The following is a 21,734-nucleotide window of genomic DNA, read 5'->3' as shown; positions in this document are numbered from 1 at the left end:
CCGAGCTACAGGGGCCACCGGAGTGGGCTACGCTGAACGTCGACCCAAGGCTAGCTCAAGGAAATGGGAAACGGGCGTCTCGCCGCAGGTAGTGTGGCGTTTGTGACACAGGGCAGAGAAAGGAACATTAGGTTTCGGATAGAACGGCGGATGCCCTGAGAGCACAGCACCTGTGCACACTAGTCTAAGAACGGTAACGCAATATATTAGCGCTATAGTAGGCGCGGTAATCTTCCGAAACAAATTTGTGATGCATAATTGTCACTAGAAACCGCATGGTTAATTTATAGCATTTATATATATATTTTAAACGACTGTTACATACTATACTTTTTACTCTCACCATATAACAAAAATTATAACGTTATATGCCGTTACAGTAACAAGGCATCGAAAACCTTTTATTGTAAACGTAATTTTTAAAAAAATGTGACAATTTAATTAATATGTTTTTTTTTATTTGCCATTCTTTTTTGCATTTTTCCTGTATTTTTTTACTGTATATCTTATTCTTGATTGTTTTTACGTATTTATTGAAAAAATAGTTATAAAACGTTACTTTTACGAATTCTTATTCATTCAGTTTCAATTTTTAATATGGTCTAAAATATTATAGTACTGGTTTTAAACAAACAATAAGTGTAGTAATTAACAACGTACTAGTTACGACTAAGCAGTAATACAATAAATCAGCTGGAAGAAAGAAATCAAAGGTTACATAAAATGGTAAAGGCCTTTAAGTCCTGGCTGTTATCTTCATCACTGTTTGTACGCTGTTTTAAGCCTTAAATCTAATTGTTATTGTACGTGGTTTGGTACGAGAGTTGTTCGACCATTTAGTAGCTATCGACAGCCGCTTTTTCGATTTGTGCTAGTTTCTCCTCCGCGTTGGCTTTGCGTCGGTTAATCCATGGCATAAAACTCCAAAGGCTAGCCCCAGCCAGGAGCGTTAATCCTAGGGCGTGGAAGAGGGGATTATAATCATTGACTGCCTCGAACCAGTAGTTACATAATGGCGGCCCAACCAACTGCAGCAAACCATTAACAAAAAGGCTAATGCCATAGGATGATGTCAAGCGTTCGGTCCCAAGCATGTCAGCCATGATTACTGCAGTTATTCCTACGTAGATACCAGAAGCTAACCCAAATAGTGCACACCAAAAGCATACTGAGCTGTATGTCCATGCGAAAGGAAGAAGGGCAAGAGAAAGTCCCGATATAGACAAACCACCAACAAAGTACCAGGTCTTAGGTATGTATCCCATGTCCGAAAGTGCTGATCCTCCAATACGTCCAATTAGATCTGTAGCTGATACAACTGAAAGCAAATATGCGGATAATGATTTGTTAAAGCCCCTCCTTTCTCCAAAATTGGGCAGCAAAATGATAAAGTTTGTGTAGCTTATGGCATTTGTCGAATTCGAAATAAGTATGACCAAGTACATTGGGTCTTTTAAAAGGCTTAGATCAAAAAACTTTGACCGTTGTGGCTGTTGTGCCTGGCCGCGGGCTTCGACGTCTGCAGCTCCATCTAGCCCGGTTGAGTCGCCTGCATGTCCCGTTCCACTACTCCCCATAGAGCGAAGGGACAAATGCGAGGAGAATTCTTTAGGCTGAAACGACAATGTGCTGCCATGATATGGTGTGCTGACGTATAAAAAACTGCTTGTTGAAGGCGAGCGCTTGGATAACCGTGACTTTGAAGAATTTCGCAGAGTCAGTTTGTTGGAGCTTGATCGCCCCTCGGGCACAGCGTACAATGAAGATTGCGAGTTTAGTTGGCCTGGCGTAAAAGTCTGATTTCTCTGGGGTAACCTCACCGGGGTACTGATCTTACGGGATCGAGACTGAAACTCGTCTCCAGACTTTGAGTAGCTTTGGACAACCGCTGCAGATGCGCTACGCACAAACTGCAGCCTTTCATCTCCGGGTAAATACAAAGGCGAAGGAGGCGAGTTATACGGTAACAACGGCTTCTCAGCCTGCTCATTTTTGGGAACCGGCTCGTCAACATTTTCGAACTTCATTACAATTCCAATATCTTCCTCTTCTGGAATATTTTCCAACGCCTGGCGAGCACGAGGTACTCTTACCATATGTTGTTCAACAGGCTCATAGAAAAGAGCAGCAACAAAAACGTTCAAAGTAATGCCACCCATAATTAGGCAGGACCCGTGATAGCCGTAGGTCTCTAATAGCCAACGGAGAAGGGGCGGCAAGATAATGCTGCCCAAGGCACTACCGGAAATGCAGAGGCCATTAGCTAATCCGCGTAGTCTCGCAAAGTACGACGTCACAATGTAAACTGTGGGAGGAAAAGAGAGACCAGCCCCAATTCCGACCAAAACACCATAGCTGTAAAACAATAACATTAACGTATTTTATACAAGTATCTACGACGGCTAGTTTACCTGATATACAAGAACTCAATAGATGATGCCCAAAAGGAGAGTATCATACCCAGTGACGCAGATGCCCCACCAAGAAGGGTGACAGTACGATATGAGTACTTCACAGATAAAATGCTTGAAACCGGGCCTGCAAATGAAAAAAAAACAAGAGAGAACGCTATAGTCGAGTTCCCCGACTATCTGATACCCGTTACTCAGCTAGAGGAAGTGTGAAGAAGAGTCTTCATCACTGACAGTTTTTGACGGTTTGTGGGCGTTAGAGTGGGCGTGGCAAAAAGTTTTTTAGCAAATCGATAAAAATTTACAAGACTAATTCAAAAATTAAAAAATTTAAAAACATTTTTCAAAAGTGTGGGCGTGGCAGTTTTGGCCAGTTTGTGGGCGTTAGGGTAGGCAACAAGTTTTTCTGCAGATCCATAGAAAATTGCAATACTAATAAGAAAATGAAAAAATATCTAAAAATTTTTCAAAAGTGTAGGCGTGGCAGTTTTGGGCGGTTTGTGGACGTTAGAGTGGGCGTGGCAACATGAATCGACAAACTTGCGCTGCGTCTATATCTCTGGAGTCTGTATGCTTTCTCTCAACTTTCTAGCTTCTATAGTTCCTGAGATCTCGACGTTCATACGGACGGACAGACAGACAGACGGACGGACAGACAGACGGACGGACAGACGGACATGGCCAGATCGACTCGGCTATTGATCCTGATCAAGAATATTATACTCTATATGGTCGGAAGCGCTTCCTTCTGCCTGTTACATACTTTTCAACGAATCTGGTATACCCTTTTACTCTACGAGTAACGGGTATAACTATACATTTAGACTATTTCCAACTCAAATATATAAGTGGTATTCTTAGGGTTATTGACACTTACCCAATGAACTATAAAGAAAATAGCACAGCGCTGGTATCCAGGAAGCCTTCGTGGGTGAAGAGTTGAATGCATTGGTGAATTCCGAAAATAATACTCCAAAACTTTTTATTGTGCCAGGGATTAAAATGTTAGTCAAGCACGAGCCCAGTAGCACTAGCCAACCCCAACCACCATCAGGTGGAACAAGGTCGTATTCTTTGTCATCTTTTTTGTTAATCAAACTGACTGTGTAATATAAAAAAATTAAAAAAATTAAAAAAATATATATTTAGTATGTTATAAATATTACACAATAAGATTTCCCTTTCCAGGGAGTCCAGCTTGGGGTTGCTAGAGTTTCCGATTTGTCTGCACTGGGTTCTCAACCAGTGATTCCATCTGTCCCGATTAGTTTACCACCACACAATCTGCATTGCCAAAACACCTCACGGCGGTGCCACTAAAGAAACAAATTTTCGTTTCTCATATCCCATCATTTGATGTATTGTCTTATACACAAGCCGATAACATAAAAGTAAACAAAAATTTCATTTTTTTACGCTGGGAACATTTTATCTTTCGAAACAACTGTCCCAAATGAGGTATTTTCGACCATATGTTCTAGTAATTTTTAGCTGGAGAGTATGGTGGTGAAAGAGTTTTAATCTAAGATCAACACAAGACAGCACGCTATAGTCAAGTTTCACGACTATCGGATACCAGTTACTCAACACACATTTCACATTAAGAAATAGGTAAAAATATAAAATGTAGTTGTTTTTATCAAATCGATAGAAATTTATAATACCAATAAAAATATTTCGAGGAGTCTTAAAACTCCCCACAAATCCGGGTGCAGGAGATCGGCCTAGCAACAGAGAAGACGGCTGGAATGCGGGGAGTCAAGGGCGGTACATAATGGACCTTGGACCCCGGCAAATCGGAGAGACCGTGAAATATCGGTACCGCGCTGGACCTTGGACTCGAGCCAACCAAGGGCACAAAGGTCAAACGGTAACGGTGTGGACTTTGGACGAGCACAAAAAGGACGCACCGTGAACTAACGGGACATGAGTTGGACCTTGTACCCGAGCGAGCCGTGCGCAAAAAAAAGAATTAGCGGGATCCCCGCGGCCTATAAAAGGGCGGCGCAGGCGCAGCTCGGGACAGTCATACTAGCAAGCGCAGAGTACGGGTGCGAGTCGCTCAGTCCGGACACGGGCGTGCGACCAGAAGGTCGGAGCCGATTCAGGAAGTGTGGACACATTCGATCAGGAAAAGTACGCGGAGTGCCAGTGACAGTCGATCAGGAGAGTACGCGGAGTGCCATACAGGCAGACAGTCGATCAGGAGAGTACGCGGAGTGCCATACAGGCAGACAGTCGAACAGGAAAAGAGCGTGGAGAACTAAAAGCGGTCAGTGAAAGTACGCAGAGGTCGACAGCGGAATAGTGAACAGTTGAAGTACCCAGAACAAGACCCGGAACACGTGAAAGTACAAGTGAGCGTCGCGGGAATCTGAAGAGGTCCTCCGCAAGCAAGGACAAGCGAAGGACAAGCAAACACCAGGAACTAGCATGGTCAGAAAGGGACGGTGTAGTCTTTGGTCGCAAAGGTGGTTCGGGGAGGAGCGCTAAGTTATCTCACGGTCGATACACCCTGCCCCATAACATCGTAAGCCCCGGTCGAGCCCGCAGGTGGTACTTTGGCAATAGCGACGAGTGCCTGGCATACGCAAGAAGGGACGGTGGAGTCTTTGGTCGAAAAGGTGGTTCGGGGAGGAGCGCTAGGATATCTCACGGACGATACACCCTGCCCCCATAACATCCTAAGCCCCAGTCGAGCCGGCACGGATACGCCATCGAGAGCGACGCGGGACCAGCGAAGAAGGACGACGAAGGAGCGACGACGCGCATCTGAAGGCGAGGATCACAGTATTCTCTTTGTCAAGCGTCACTGAATAAAGGTGGTTCTAATCAGAAACTCTGTCTTCTTTTTGGTCGGGCAATCACACAAATCAAACTCTCTGAGCTAGCCGTTGCAATTCGTAGCGAGCAGAAAGCAAGAAAACAGTACGTTACAAAATAAAAAAAATTCAAAACATTTTTCAAAAGTGTGGGCATAGCAGCAGAGTGGGCGTGGCAACATGGCTTAACAAACGCTGCGTCTATGTCTCTGGAGTCTGCAAGCTTAAGATCACTTTCGAGCTTTTATAGTTCCTGAGATGTCGTCGTTCATTCGGAAGGACAAACCGACGGACGGACATGGCCAGTATCGATCCTGATCAAGAATATATATATATACTTTATAAGGTCGAAACGCATCCTTCTGCCTGTTACACACTTTTCCACGAATCTAGTATACCCTTTTACTCTTCGAGTAACGGGTATAAATAGGAAAAACGGGCACGTGGAAACTAATAACTAATATTTAGCCTAGCTATCTCTCGTCAAAATGAAAGAGGAAAGAGGCTACCCTCGCGCCAGACATGTCATTTTTACATTACTTGCTCTTACATTCTACCATCTTCTGAATTCCCAGAACATTGGAAGCCTCTTCTTCGTTCAATAAAAAGTTGACTCAACAAAAAAGCTGACATCTATTTTTTATACAAAATTTATACCATCTATATTTTCTAAATATTTAAATGCTCGAGTAAGTGCTCGCAAAACAATTTCTTTCCCTTTCTCGCAGTCTTTATCCGATCTATTTGCCCAGTTTTTTCAAACAACATTTTCTACGTTACCTCATTCTGAACAGACTTTTTCTTATGCTGTATATATGTCGAATTTAATGATTCTAAGTGTAAGTTAAATACTTTTGTCGTGTCAACACAGAATACCACCGGTTGACGATATTGGTATTCTTCTGGACCCAAAACTAAAAATGTCAGATCATATTTATTCTTTTGTTCATAAAGCCGGCTTGTGCTTGGTGTTATAAAGAGGTCAAAGGAATTTGATGATCCTTTCATGACTATAAATTTAGCTAGTCCGTCCAATTCCGAGGTATAGATCACCTGTTTGGAGTCCGGAATATGGAGTTCACTCGGACCGCATTGAAACGTTTAAAAAAAAGTTTTTCTATTTGCCTTACGGCGCCCAAATTGGGATGGAAACCTTATTATATTAAATTGCCTCCTTATCCCAGTTGACTAATGTTAATTAATTTACCTTCCCCAGCTAACCGTAGAACGAAGTTTGGAGCAGTTATTTGAAATCTTATTCGGGGTGAAGTTTATCAACTGTCGGCTAAACTTCTTTGTTCCAAGCAGATTAAGTAGGAATTACGTACCGTTTAATGCATGACCCCTACAGAGTATTATGTTCTGACTATAATATACTTTATCCTATTATCTCTAATCCTGAGATCAGCAGATCCTAAAGCAATCAATACTAAGGTTTTACACACATAATTAGATCTTACTAATATTTATATATTATATTTCCTCGTTCCTTTACTATCTCAGAAAGTTACGATTAAGCATGCAGATTCCATAAACATTGACATAGACGGAGTATACTTACTTCATTATACATACTTTATATTTTATATATACTTTACTTTATATAGACTTTATATATTCTTCATATATACTTTAAATATATAGTTTATATTTGTATACTAATATATAACGCTTTATTCCTCCTGTTACATACTTTTCAACCAATTAGTATATCACATTACAGAAGACATTTGCATTGCATTATGCAGCCAATTTCTGTTGGCCCTAAAAATTCTATAACAAATATGCACTTGCTGTTCTGAGTACAAATTTGTACTAGAAGGCGACTTTGGAGACGAAATCAATTTTGATCTCGGAAACGAATTCATTAAAAGTTTTGGTCAATATCCTTTTAATATGATCTAATAAAATAATCTTTAAAAATGTATGCAGTGACAATTATTTTTTTTAAAGACTCTTTTATTACACTTTGGTTAAAAGCGCCGGTTGAATTACCAACCATACATATATTTTTATGTTTATTATTAATAATATGTAATAATCGGTACCCAGGGAACACCACGGCGTACAATTGTAATGGGGTCGTATATTTATATGAACTTCGACTCGACTTGAAATACTTTGATGTTAAACATTAAAATATATTCATGTTTCCCAACTAAGCCAGTTTTCAAACATTTTTTTTTTCTTTTTTATTTTATATATGCTTCGGAAATCGTAATTTTTTTTTCGAATTCGATTTGGGCCAAATCTACCGATTTCGTTTTTAGGTGCTCTGGTTTTCGCAAAATGTTTGCTATCATTTTGCTATTGGAATGTTTCGCTCTCATAGCTTCTTGCTGCTCAAACACCTGTTTTATTTTATTTGTAAAAATGAAACAACATGAAAAATGTCTTTTATATTTGCAATTGCTTGTTTTGAAGCCAGGAGAAGGAAGAAATTGGAGTGCTTGATTCGCAATTTTTTTTTTTACAACTCTCTTTTCCTGCACTTTGACCATTTAAGTAATTAATTTAATTAAGTAATTAATTTAAATACCCATATTTACAAACAATACTTTTGGACCTCCTTTAAATTAATTAATAAATTCTTTTATATTATATTCTGCCTCTTTTATCTGCCTGTTTCGTTTCACCAGCATTATGGCAACCATCGCCATAGCTTTTGGCTACGTACTTATCGACCCCTCAAAAATTGTTGTTGCGGGGTGGGGTCAGAAATAAATTTTTTATAAAATAACTAAGTGGCAGAATGATTTTGTGGTGATGAGGAATAAACATCAATACTGAGTAAACTATTTTTTTCCCTTAGTAAATAAGATCTGATTTGATATAAAAAAGGCATTTACTTTTCATTTCGGCTAGACAAATCGAAAAATTCGTACGAATTCAAAACCGGAGCACCAATTTTCCAATTTCAAAACGAAGTCGTAAAAAGTTTACGAATTCGATTACCGGAGCATGCCTGATTTGTTTATTTTCTGCTGTTAATTATTTGAATATTATTAAATAATATAATATATTATTATTGCAACTTTTATCTTAAGTGAGGTTGCGATCTGTAAATGTTTCTTTTCTCAAATATTTTACCCCAATTTCATCTGGGGAGATATGAGATCTTGGCATAAAAATAGTGATGAAGTGCTCGTCAAAAAATCGTCGGTAAATTGACACTTTTCCACCCGTTTCACTAAAATTGTTGGATCCTTTTTAGGAAACCTAAAAATTTTAGGTGATGGTTCGCTCCGAAATTTTTTTTATTCGAAAAGTCCATCGACCCCATTATGTAGAAAATATAACATCATTCAAATGACCGCCATTTGGTTGGTGGCGCGCACAGGAATGGTCAAATTGTCGATGACTCTGGCGCACAAATCAGGCTGTATTTGATCGGTGGCCTGGCGTATGTTGACTTTGAGGACATCGGTGGTTTGCGGCTTGTTGGCAAATACCTGCGACTTAAGAAAACCCTACATATTCTCGATTTCAAGCCAAAAGAAGTTGGTTATTATCAACCGCCACACCATTATCGTTTTCGAAAAAAAAACGGACCAATCACGTCTCCGGCACAAAATCTGCACAGTTACATTCTGCGGATGCATTGCCACTTGTGTGGATTGGTCTTGTCCCAAATACGCCATTTTTTCTTGTTAACAAAGTTAATCATCCAAAAATGCGACTCGTCGATGAAGATGATTTTTTTGGCGAAATGCGCGGAACGTTGCTCGAACTGAAGACCCATTTTCATAAAACAGTTTTATGATTTGCACATGCAGCTCGACACTGTAACCTGCCATTGTGGTTTGGGAGAACGGAATAAATAAAACACATTGCATTTGACATCTGTCACTAAAACAACATGGCCTCAATGAGCTTTCAAAATTGGAAATAAAAAAAATAGTAGCAATCGAGGAACTCAATATAAGTGTCAGCTTTAACGATTAAGAGAAAAAATAAGGTGGACCAGGGTCTATTTTGGGACGCCGGATGTGTCTCGCAGAATACAAGAAACAGAATTTTTAAATAGTACCCTTTCGTCCTTCCATTCAAACTAAAAAACACAATATAAAATCCAAATAAAACATACAGCCGGAAATTTCGTGAGGTGCAAAATATTAAATTCGACTTATATATAGCATAAGAAAAAGGTTGTTCAGAATAAAGTAACGTAGAAAGTGTTGTTTGAAAAAACTGGGCAAATGGATGCCTGTTCCGACGTTAACGTATTAATATAAAACAAGAGAGAACGCTATAGTCGAGTTCTCCGACTATCTGATACCCGTTACTCAGCTAGTGGAAATGCGAAGGAGTCTTTAACACTGACAGTTTTTGGCGGCTTGTGGGCGTTAGAGTGGGCGTGGCAAAAGAGTTTTTTGGCAAATCGATAGAAATTTACAAGACTAATACAAAAATGAAAAAATATCAAAAACTTTTCCAAAAGTGTGAGCGTGGCAGTTTTAGGCGGTTTGTGGGCGTTAGAGTGGGCGTGGCAATATGAATCGACAAACTTGCGCTGCATCTATGTTCCTGGAGTCCCCATGCTCAATCTCAACTTTCTAGCTTTAATGGTTCCTGAGATCTCGACGTTCATACGGACAGACAGACGGACAGACGGCCAGACGGACATGACCAGATCGACTCGGCTATTGATCCTGATCAAGAATATATATACTTTATATGGTCGGAAACGCTTCCTTCTGCCTGTTACATACTTTTCAACGAATCTTGGTATAAAACAAGAGAGAACGCTATAGTCGAGTTCCCCGACTATCTGATACCCGTTACTCAGCTAGTGGAAGTGTGAAGATGAGTCTTCATCACTGACAGTTTTTGACGGTTTGTGGGCGTAGAGTAAAAGGGTATACTAGATTCGTTGAAAAATATGTAACAGGCAGAAGAATGCGTTTCCGACCTTATAAAGTATTTATATATTCATGATCAGGAACGACAACGGAGTCGAACTGGCCATGTTCGTCCGTCGGTTTGTCCTTCCAAATGAACGACGAGATCTCACGAACTATAAAAGCTAGAAAGTGAGATTAAGCTTGCAGACTCCAGAGACAAAGACGCAGCGTTTGTTAAGCCATGTTGACTCGTCCACTCTAAGGCCACAAACCGCCCAAAACTGCCACGCCCACCCTTTTTTAATTTTCTTCCATTTAATTTGTTATTATTTGCCCTATTTCTATCAATGTGCCAGAAATGTGAAAATTTCTTGTTTGGCAGTTATTTTGAAAGATAAAATGTCCCTAGCGTAAAAAAGTTATAATTTTTTCCACTTTTATGTCATCGGTTTGTGTTTTGTCGTGTGTATAAGATAATACATCAGATGATGGGATATGGGAAACGAAAATTTGTTTCTTTAGTGGCACCACCGTGAGGGGTTTTAGCACTGCAGATTGTGTGGTGGTGAACTAATCAGAACAGGTGGAATCACTGGTTGAGAACCCAGTGCAGACAAATCGGAAACTCTAGCAATCCCAAGCTGGACTCCCTCCACAACGAATCTTTTTTAGCTGCCGATCTTAGCAACATTTGAGGATTTGCTGCGATTGATAGCTGATCAGCTGTGGAGTCCTGTTGATCACTTGCCAGTGGCTGCGGGGCGTTACCCTTGAACAGCTGCTTTCATGCGCTTTGGAGATAGCTAATAATAACTAATAGCTCAAGGGTATTAAACTGCGAATCTAGCGTGGAAAAGAGATCATTAGATCGACGAAAACTATATCTAGCTACGACAATACTGCTGATCAGTTCCTTCAAGCCACCTTTAATTTGACGCATAAACAATTTCATCTCGTTTGCAACCCCTAGGCAAGCATCACAACAGTATTTTAGATTTTGGCCATCATCATCCTCACTTGTTCGGCCGCTAAAACCAGCGCACTTATTGTGCTCCATTTTTTCGCACAGTCATTTATGGCTGTTCAGGCTTTATTACTTGTTATGGAAGCAAAATTTGAGCCCATATAATATTTCAATGCGGACTACTGTGCAAAGAAAACAGAAACCAAAACTTTGTAGCGAGCTGTTAAGTGTACCGCAAGAGAGCAGTCTGCACGCTTAAAAGAACACCAAACAGCCCTACGAACAAACCACAAAAGATAGAGTAAAGAGAACATAAAGAAAAAAAAAAGTTATTATTAATTTGTTTGAAAGAGAGTACAAATCAAAGGATATCAACCCGTGATGCGAAAAGATTTTTAATAAATTTGTGTACAAAATATAATTATTAAATATTATTAAAATAAAAACCACACCTGGTTTTGGCAAAAGCAAAAAAAAAAACAAGAGAGAACGCTATAGTCGAGTTTCCCGACCCGTTACTCAGCTAGTGAAAGTGCGAAGGAGAGTCTTCAACACTGAAAGTTTTGGGCTGTTTGTGGGCGTTAGATGGGCGTGGCAAAACGTTTTTTTGCAAATGGATAGAAATTTACAAGACTAATACAAAAACAAAAAAAATCGAAACATTTTTCAAAAGTGTGGGCGTGGCAGTTTTTGGGCGCTAGAGCGGGCGTGGCAACATGAATCGACAAACTGTACGCTTAATCTCCACTTTCTAGCTGTTGTAGTTCCTGAGATCTTAGCGTTCATACGGACAGACGGATACGGTCATATCGGATATTAATCCTGATCAAAAATATATATACTTTATATGGTCGGAAACGCTTCCTTCTGCCTGTTACATATGTACTTTTCAACGAATCTAGTATACCCTTTTACTTTACGAGTAACGGGTATAGAAACCTAGTTTAGTGTCCGACAAAGTTGTTTACCATAAGCTATTTTTACTGACCTGTTTTATGTCTACTTTCATTTGTAGTTCCATTGGATTTTTGATCTGTGTGATTTATTTTGACAGCATTTTGTGAAATTATAATTTTTTCCTTGTGCATGGCCTGCAAGAAAAAAAAAATATTTGAATTAATTCTATAATTTGTCTTGGAAATTTGTATCGGTAATCCAAAAACATTTTTGCCACACCCACTCAAAACACTTTGAAAATTGTGCCTTGCTTTGACTTTTAGTCTACGAGTACCGGGTATAAAAACTAAAATCTGGCATACTCGACTCGTGTAGTGATGAAAGAATATTTACTTTATACGATCGAAAACAGAACCTTTTACCTGTTACTTACTATATTCAACGAATATAGTAGACCTTTTTACTTTCAAAGTAACGCGTATAAGAACATAATTGTGTACAAAAAGTAAAGTATGCAGGCATGCTCTGGTAATCGTAATTTTTTTTTCGAATTCGATTTGGGGCAAATCGTACGATTTCGTTTTTAGGTGCTCTGGTTTTTGCAAAAAGTTTGCTATCGGAATGTTTTGTTTCTCATCGCTTCTTGCTGCGCAAACACCTGTTTTATTCTATTCTATTGCCACCTTTTTTACTGTTATAATTCCGATGTTCGCAATTACTTTTTTACTGCACTTCGACTATTTAGGTACTTAAATTAGGTAGCATTAATTACAAACAACACTTTTGGCCCTCCTTTTAATAATTTATTAATTCTTTTATATTTTATAAGTACTTTTACCTGCCTGTTTCGTTCCACGAACAATATGGCAACCTTCGCGATAGCTTTTGGTGACGTACTTATCGGCAACTTACCAAATCGTAAATTGTTGTTGCCGACGGCAACATTTTGTTTGTCAAATCTGAGGTGGGGTCAGAAATACATTTTTTATAAAATAACTAAGTGGCAAAATGATTTTATGGGGATGTGGAATTAACATCAATAGACCACTGAGTAAACTGTTTTTCCCTTAGTAAATAAGATCTGATTTGATATAAAAAAAGGCATTTGCTTTTCATTTCGGCCAGACAAAAGTGCACGTTTTACAAATCGAAAAATTCTTACGATTTCGAAAACCGGAACACCAATTTTTCGATTTCAAATCGAAATCGTAAAAATCTTACTAATTCGATTACCGGAGCATGCCTGATAATACATGTATATTAATAGTCTCCTGCTTTAGGTAGACAAGTTCCATAAAAGGCCCTAATTGTTTTCAATAAGCTTCAATTGATTTGAACGCTAAACATGACAATTGCTTGCGTTACACGATAGATCATTTACTGAAAATATGAATATGTACATATGGACGACGCATGCACGCAGTGATGCTGACCACCGACAGCTACTTTTGAGCGTTAAAAATACAATACCAATACAATAGGCAACTTCTAGCTCAAAGCACGCGTCACCTAAAAGATCATTTTCCTATACTTTGTTGGTTCCTTGGTTTCTGAACTTCTTTAAATTCAACAGGAAAACGGCTAGTATATCTTACGCCCACAGATTCTTAACAAGTTTGAAAACGGAAAATTGCTGAAAAGATTTGAACAGATTACCACTTTTTGGATAAAATTAGTAACTAATTTTGTTTTCCTCCTTTTTGAATTTTGAAAAAGCTTCCTTTTGGAGATACATGACTTTTCCGATTTTTAACATATTCAAGAATTTTAAAGGTTGACTTACAAAAAAAAACTCTTACTCTTAACTCTTACAATTTTCAATAAACTTATACTTTGAGATATTTTTACTTTTTCGATATTTGAAATTTTTACTTAGGTTACAACACTTCCGAACTCTTAAACCTGGTCAGCAATGTTACCCAATAACGAAATTCCGAAACTCTATAATATGTCTGATATTTCCTGGTTAGATGTGAAATTGTATTGTTGAATTACGTGATGTAATTTTTCAAAGACCCGTTAGATTTTAATGTTAAAATGTTGAATCAAAACTATGTGCAAAGTATTGTTGTACTAGGACAAGAATAATGAATCATATAAGGAAACATTTATTAATTTAAATTGTATCAGAAAACAAAAAAAAGCCACGTTGGAGTAAACCAAAACTAACACAAGCTGACACAATTCGAAACTAAAATTATTTGGTAAAATAAACAGTTTAATGACAGTAAATCTGTTGACCTCCAAAAATGGAATACCACACAAACGAACCGCTCAAAACCGTCATGGCAGCCCTACGTGGTGGTAAGGATTTGTTTTACATACAACGGTATAATTGGTATTATAAAGCCATATTCTGAATTAAATCGGCTCAGAATTGGTTCACAAAACAGAAAATATACGCAATGGTGTAGCCGAAAATCTGTAGGGCGATCTTAAAAGTAATGTCAAGTAAGTTTCCAACTTCTAAGGCTCAGCTTTGGCCAGTTGTACAGGATGGCATATTCCCTTTGGTAGACAACATAGAAATTAGATCATTACCGAAATGTTTCTCCACTATCAGATAGTTAAAAAAAAAAAATATAAAATAAAATATATACTATATACTATGTACATATACATAGTATATACATATAAAAATATTATACATATATACATATATATATATATACATATATATAAAAAAAAAAAAAAAAAAAAAAAAAAAAAAAAAAAAAAAAAAAAAAAAAAAAATATATACATATATATATATATATATATATATACATATATATATATATATATATATATATACATATATATATATATATATACATATATACTAAGTCGGAAGTTCAAGAACGCGTCGTGGAAAACAAGTATTTTTCCACAGAAAATATTTTTCATTTTATTTTCTTTTTCTCCATAATCAGCATTTAACAATCCTAATACAGTTATGTGTATATTATCTTTAAAGTGCAGACGCTTGCCTTTCCTCTACCACGATAAATAAACAAGGCTACTAATACTGAAACCAATTGTAGTTAAATAAAACTAGAGAGAACGCTATAGTCGAGTTCCCTGACTATCTGATACCCGTTACTCAGCATTCTCGGCTGAATGTTTTTGGCAAAGATTTTTGGCAAATGGAGAGAAATTTACAAGACTAACAAACATGTGAAAAATATAATATAAATTTATAATTTCTGAGATCTCGTCGTTCATTCGGACGGACATGACCATTATATATTTATTGAACCGATACTGTGTTATTTTCTTTGAGACACATCCTCTTTTTTAGTTAGAAAACACTCAATAGAATTTTTCCTGATAATGCTGAAAATTATCCGAAAACAATCATATGTCAAATTTATTTTATATTTAAAATATAAAAATTCTGGAATACCTATTACGAAAAACATCCAGAAGCCTTTCACGAAGATACTAAAGATGTGTTGCACAGGAAGTATTTCTCTCACACCCGGCAAAATGGAATAGTAACTTTCCATCTTGTGGAACGTCCACCACTTTAAGAAAAGTTATGGAAAAACGTGTTCCGGAATAATTCCACTTCCGACTGGGTATTCGTTACATGTATTCAGGAAAATATATACAAATGTATAGTGTTGCAGGCAACGACAATTGTTAAAATTGTCAAAATAAATTAGTTTCTTATTGATGCTTATTGAACACAATTAAGAGAATTTTTTTGTAATTGAACGCAATGAAGGCCTTTGCGGTAACCGATATTATTAAAATAAGTGATTTCGAATTTCTAAAAAAAAAAACAGGTAAAAACGAAACTAAACTAAAAGTAATGAATACAGAATTCGCATGAATAATTCAACTGCTTATATGGCAGCTATATAATGCACGATTAGCTAGAAAAGGGCATAATTTAAAGAAATCTATATTAATTATTTATTAGAACCAAATCAAACAGATAATAACACTACTTCGCATATACTTAAGACGCCGAATTTTTGAACTTTTTTTATCTTTAAATATGTATTAACTTTTTTTTACATATATGGACTGGCTAATTTCCATTGATATGAGAAAAAACATTTTGGACACTCACTGTTATGCCCAAAAATTAGAATTGCAAAAAATGGAAACACGAAGAGGTTACTAACGCAACCAAATCTTCTTCTTTAATTTCCCATCCCCTTGCACTACCATTAGCTACAAATGGGGTATCTGATATTCTATACACCTACAAATGTATGTATGTGCAAGTGTCTCCTTTACTGCCTTGCAAACATGACGGAAATCAATATGCTTTCTGCATGGGCATAATAGGTACACTTCTGTCTAGGAAATGCATACCTTAAGTAACTGCTTTGATACGATGAGAGATGTGCACATGGCTAGAATGTGCCAGCTAATAATGATTTTATTTTTTCTACCTGTTACATATGTTCGTGTTGTTTAAGAGAGCGGTTACAAAATGGACTAATAATATTTAAACTTTTAATATAAATTAAATTCTAGAAATTTTATTGAATGTATTGAAATAATAATCGTTCTTTGTGCCAAATAGGGGTTAATTGGTAATAAAAATCAACCACACTGGTAAGATTACGACAGCATCATAAGCGATTATTAATGGTGGACCGATTATAAAAGGCTATCTATGTCACGTTTGTTAACTAATTTAAGGATGGATCTATATTTTTGAAGTTAATTTTTTTTCAGTTTTTCGTAGACATCGTTATTGTGTTGATTTTTTCATATTCAGAAAATCAACTCAACAACTGCATGCTAACTAACCTTCGAACCTAATATATTGCTTTTTTAAATTCGTCCTAGATAAGATCACACACCAATTTAAGCACAAAGGGGAGGCGTATTTTTATACTTTTCGCTAATAATTTTGCATTACAACCGATGCTGAGTAATTTAAACACGATCCATTTAATATATTGCGTAATTTTTTCGAGTGGGAAAACGCGTTTTAAAACATTTATATGTACACGATTTAAATTTACAATTATTACTTTTATGTATTTTTCCAAAATATATACAAAAACAAAATGTGAAAAACAAAAGACTGTCACTTGTTTTCACTCACTACCAGTGTGACCGAAACATGATCAAACGAATTTACAACGCGTGCATTGATTATCGTCTCTAGTGAAACGGTAGATAAATGAGATTTTTTAAAGAGCCCATACACACTGATTTACATAAGTCTAACAATAATTCATCAAGACTAATTCGTACCCGCTACTGCATTTCGTCGCCACTAAGACGTCCTATGCTCAAATTTGTTGTTGTAATGATTTCCTTAGATCTCATCTCCAAAGCTCAGTTAAGTCAAGAATCAGGCATTCCCACGATATCTGACCGAAAATTTGCAAGCCAAACTAAACTTGGATATTATTAGCGGCTCCTCCGCACTTCGTAGGAGTTCCGCCATTAAAGCATAAATAAGCAGTAGGAGGATGATGTTAGGAAGCGGAAGATTTATTCATTGCTCTGTTTTTCTGTTATATATCTTGAGTTCTTTGACCATTTGTAATTATAAGACTTAGCTGCAAAAACGAAAACACCTACCTAAACTGTAAGAAAACAGAAAAAGCCTACAAGCGCAGCCCTCTTGACAGCGCATGTCCCACACAAATAAAACAGAAATAGAAGTCGACTACACACCAAGGTAAAACACCCTACCAACTACATCCAAAAACAAAAACAACACAATACCGATAAAGTAACTTTAAAACTTTAACTATATATAAATATAATCCCCTCTGAACGTGAAGCGTTCTTTTAAAAATGCAATAAAATATTAAGGTTAAGCAATAACCTACTCCAATAAATTAACAACCAACCTCAATCAACTACACGTTCCAAGCTAACTCCGCTACCACCTACATTTGACAACCTAACTTAAGAAGCGCATCAAAAATTGGTGGACTAGACATGGCAAATATTTTCGTTCAACACTGGTCAGAGCTTTCACACGACGCGAACTGCTAAAAATAGTTTGGTAGAAACACAACATAAATGTTACCTTAGTTTCCTACCAGCTCACTCTGCTAAAGACCGTTTTAATATTTTTCCATTTTTTATTATTCTTATAAATTTCTAGCGATCTAAAAAAAAAAATTTCGGCACGCCCAATCTACCGCTCTTTTGGAAAATCTTTTGATATATTTTTATTTTTTTTAATGTCTTGTAAATTTCGATCGATTTGCCAAAAAGTTTTTTGCTACGCACACTCCAACGCCTACAAACCACTCAAAACTGTCACGCCCGGACTTTTGAAATTTCTTGAAAATTTTCAAAAAAGCCGCGCAAAACTAACACGCTCAAATTTTTAATATTGTTTTTTTTTTTTTTCATTTTATGAAAAAGATAACATGCGAAATAAAACAAAATCACTCTTTTAGTATTTTAATCGACTTTAGATTGACGAAAAAAATGTTGTATGATTTATTTACAATTTGGCAGAATAGGCACTCTCTCAGTCTAGTGATTTCCATCCTGAACAGATCTTTATTTGTTTTAATCAAATTACTGAAAATGTTATAGTGAAAGTGTATGGAAGAATACCCCTTATGGAATCAAGAAGAATCCAGCTTTAAATTTTGATGTGTGATTTTTTGACCAAAAGCTGTTAAAATTTAAAATTTTTTTTAACTTTCGCTTTTACATATTTATGTGACGTCAAAGTACTGAAATGTCAAAGCTGGCAAATTATATTTTATTTGTGAATTTTATAGATATATCATGGTTTTTTGTTTAGATGTTAGTGCAGATGCGTGCCTGTATGAACTTGTTATTAGTGACATTATATGCGAAAAATAACAAAGAATTTGAATTGCTTTATAGTAGAATACAGAATCTACAGCTATGGGCACTGAAAGCAGCAAATTAAAAGGAATAATTATTGAGGAAAATGCTGTGGAGATTAATAAATTTTGGACAGTTTTTAATGCTAAGACACCAACGAAATGCAACGATGAACATTGTAGCCAGTTGCTGTCCGTATTTGAAGGCAAAGTGTTTGTCAAGACACATGTTTGGTCCCATGGAGTGGGACCGATTGAAAGGGCAATAAAAGTATATTACTATGGTATAAAAATACAAATATTTACCGAATGTTTTCCCCAGAACCTAATGGTCTACCGCCACCCGTACATCTTAAAATATGTAGCTACCTGGGAGAAGTCGGGAAGAAAGTATCTTGCTACAGAGAGGGTCAGGCCTCTTGATGTGGTAATGGCCCAGCAGACCGACACTGAAGTCTGTCTAGGCTTGCGAACAATACTATGCGCTCTAATATTTTTAGTTGAGAAGGCTCTGGCACGACACTTAAATTTAAGCACGCAGTCCATTTATGTAACGGAGAGTGGTAGTTGGCGCCTCGCTGGCTTCGAGTACGTTTGGAGGGCTACAGATGTCAACAAAGAACTGCTTGACCTGGCACATTCCTATATAGACTTGAGTATTCACGGAGAGAACTTCGAACAGTTCTTCTTCGCCATTCTGTGTGAGAAAGTGCTGGGCAGGAAAGGAACTGACAGTTGCATTACTGATAGCACTCCACACGTTCAGGATTTCCGTGAGTATTGCAGCACACACCTGAAGCATCAAAATACAAAGCTAAGGCCAAGACTTTCTGCAATCTTGCTACATCCTTACTTTAACCATGAATTCGTGCTCATACATTCCTTTCTCTTTGAATTGCCCCTGAAGTCAGTGCACGAGCGTTACCAATTCTTTAGAAGTTTAATTGATCGACTGCGATATTTCGACGAGGAAGTAGTGGCTTCGCAGCTGGCGTGTGACTTACTCTCTAGAATGGTTCTGCTGGATCCTGCCGCACAAGAATTCGTGACTCCACACATACTCCGTACAAAAATTACGGATAAAGCACTGGCGTCGCTATTTTCTCCGCAAATCTACGTCCAATATTTAATGCCACACATACTCAAGATGTTCCGCTTGCGTGATGCACAGATTCGGTTAATACTTCTTGACTATTTTATGGACTATATTCGTCTCTTAAGCGATGAGCAATTAGAGAGCGAGATTCTTCCTCATTTACAGCTTGGTATGAACGATACTAACGACATCTTGGTAGCCAAAACACTTAGGTGCATGGCTGATTTAGTTTCCATATTAGGAGCCGACAAAGTCTTAGGAGGGGATCGAGCAAGATGTTTTTCTGATGGCCGTCCGCACGCTGCCGTTTCCAGAGACATCGCAAATTCAATTCCAGAACCGCGGTCCATTAGTCCCTTGATGAATACTAGATCTTTCGATGTGGAAGACTTTATGGTTTCTGGGAGCCCGTTGCCACAAGAACGCAACGCCTCCCCCTTATCTATTCGCCTTAGCCCAGACGGTGGAGAAGACGAGAAATTTCGGTTAAATTTAAATGAAAAAGCTATAAGTATAAATCATAATAGCGATGCCGAAAAGGACTCTAGAAGAACCCTCACAGAGCATGAAAACAGAGCCAACGTTGATGAGGAGGGGATTTGGTTTGATTGGGACAATACAGACAAACTCCAGCAGGACTACCGAGAGGATCAGGTTCGAACGGGGTCGGAAACCAAAAGTAATACATTGACTACAGAGATCCAAATAAGCAAATCGTTATTGCCCCCATATCGCACTGCAACGTTTAACTTATCCGTTGGAATAAACGATACAATATCTATGGCAGAACAAAAAGTTAACGATGATCTCAGTGAGCTGGACATAAAGGTGCAACCGGTGATACAAAGTTCTGAGTTAAGCGAATTTGATTTCTTTAAAGATATGGAACCGGTCATCGAAATAAAGACTAGTACCTGTGAGACCCCGCAGCTAATAAGTAACCGTTTTGCTGCTTCTGCGTCAGCCATGAACTGTAATGATCTGTGTGCCGATCAGGGTTGGGGCCATGATGAACAGGATAAGGACGATATCCAGTGGGGCGTGACGAATGCAACGGCGATTTAATACAAAGTCGTTATTTTTTACTGTTAACTTCACAATAAAGCCTCAAAATTTAATCAACATTTTTTAAGTATAAGTATCTATGGATACTATTTTTTATTTTTGTCATCCTTGTCGTAAAAGTGACAAGAATATTTTGGGGAAAACTCGAAAATTTAACTACACATTTAATCGGAAAGCACTGCCAGTCAAATACGTGTTAATTTTGAAACATAGTGGGTTACAAAAAAAAAATTGGAAACAAAATTAAAAACCCCGGACCATATGTATGATTTTTTTGTTTGATAGTTAGATAATAGAAACATAGCTTTGAAAAATGTATACAAGTTTCACTAGACTTGTTTGCGTAGAAGCGGGCAGACGGAAATGCTAAATTGAATGGTAATGGTATTGATGCCAATGTATATAATATCTCTGCGTTGTTACTTCTGACTAAAATTAAAAAAAACCCTTTGTCAGGATATAAAGAATTATACCTTTGATACCAAATTAAAATAATTTTAATACTTTCAACTATTTAATCGTTTTTATTCTGTGTTCATATATTTATACGATACTTGCCCTTCGACTTTTAAAAGATTTAGAAGTTGTACGTAACCAAATGGAACCGAAAAAGAATAAATTCAAAGTATGGTATGATCAGGTTATAGCTCGATATTTTTAGTTCCAAGTTGAAAGCTTTCTTACAGCAAACTTCATTAAAAATGTATCTTTCATTTCCAAAAAAAGTTTACGGGATAATGTGAGAGCTGAACCTCCTAGGTTCATATACCCTCGGACATGTTGTTGGTCCAACTTGTTATGGCTTTGTTAATTTGGTCATAAAAATCAGAGCCAATATTCCATTTATGTCTGTCATTTT

The 21,734-nt window shown here is 37.2% G+C and overlaps 2 protein-coding genes across 4 annotated transcripts; one reads left to right on the top strand and one right to left on the bottom strand.

Annotated features, from left to right (window-relative positions):
- Positions 1–584: 584 nt before the first annotated feature.
- Positions 585–16,980, bottom strand: LOC122611572 (monocarboxylate transporter 13). 3 transcript variants are annotated; one of them, XM_043784751.1, is made up of 5 exons: positions 16,918–16,936; positions 12,030–12,132; positions 3,289–3,513; positions 2,412–2,538; positions 585–2,355 (listed from the first exon to the last, which is right to left on the bottom strand). In XM_043784751.1, the coding sequence occupies exons 2-5, from the start codon at positions 12,127–12,129 to the stop codon at positions 837–839; spliced, it is 1,971 nt and encodes a 656-aa protein (XP_043640686.1). In that variant the 5' UTR covers positions 12,130–12,132; positions 16,918–16,936; the 3' UTR covers positions 585–836. The 3 variants fall into 3 exon arrangements, with proteins under 3 accessions (XP_043640686.1, XP_043640683.1, XP_043640685.1); XM_043784748.1 differs by having other exon boundaries at positions 586–2,355; positions 16,691–16,980; XM_043784750.1 differs by having other exon boundaries at positions 586–2,355; positions 16,744–16,980.
- A 1,750-nt stretch (positions 16,981–18,730) lies between these two features.
- LOC122611571 (protein-associating with the carboxyl-terminal domain of ezrin) lies at positions 18,731–20,928 on the top strand. The gene is made up of 2 exons (XM_043784747.1): positions 18,731–18,985; positions 19,037–20,928. The coding sequence occupies exons 1-2, from the start codon at positions 18,776–18,778 to the stop codon at positions 20,873–20,875; spliced, it is 2,049 nt and encodes a 682-aa protein (XP_043640682.1). The 5' UTR covers positions 18,731–18,775; the 3' UTR covers positions 20,876–20,928.
- The last annotated feature ends 806 nt before the right edge of the window (positions 20,929–21,734 follow it).

This window comes from Drosophila teissieri, chromosome 2L (assembly GCF_016746235.2).
Source record: "Drosophila teissieri strain GT53w chromosome 2L, Prin_Dtei_1.1, whole genome shotgun sequence".
NCBI classification, from domain to species: domain Eukaryota; kingdom Metazoa; phylum Arthropoda; class Insecta; order Diptera; family Drosophilidae; genus Drosophila; species Drosophila teissieri.
Note: the sequence above shows the minus strand (reverse complement) of the source record. Positions and strands in the feature narration are given on the sequence as shown.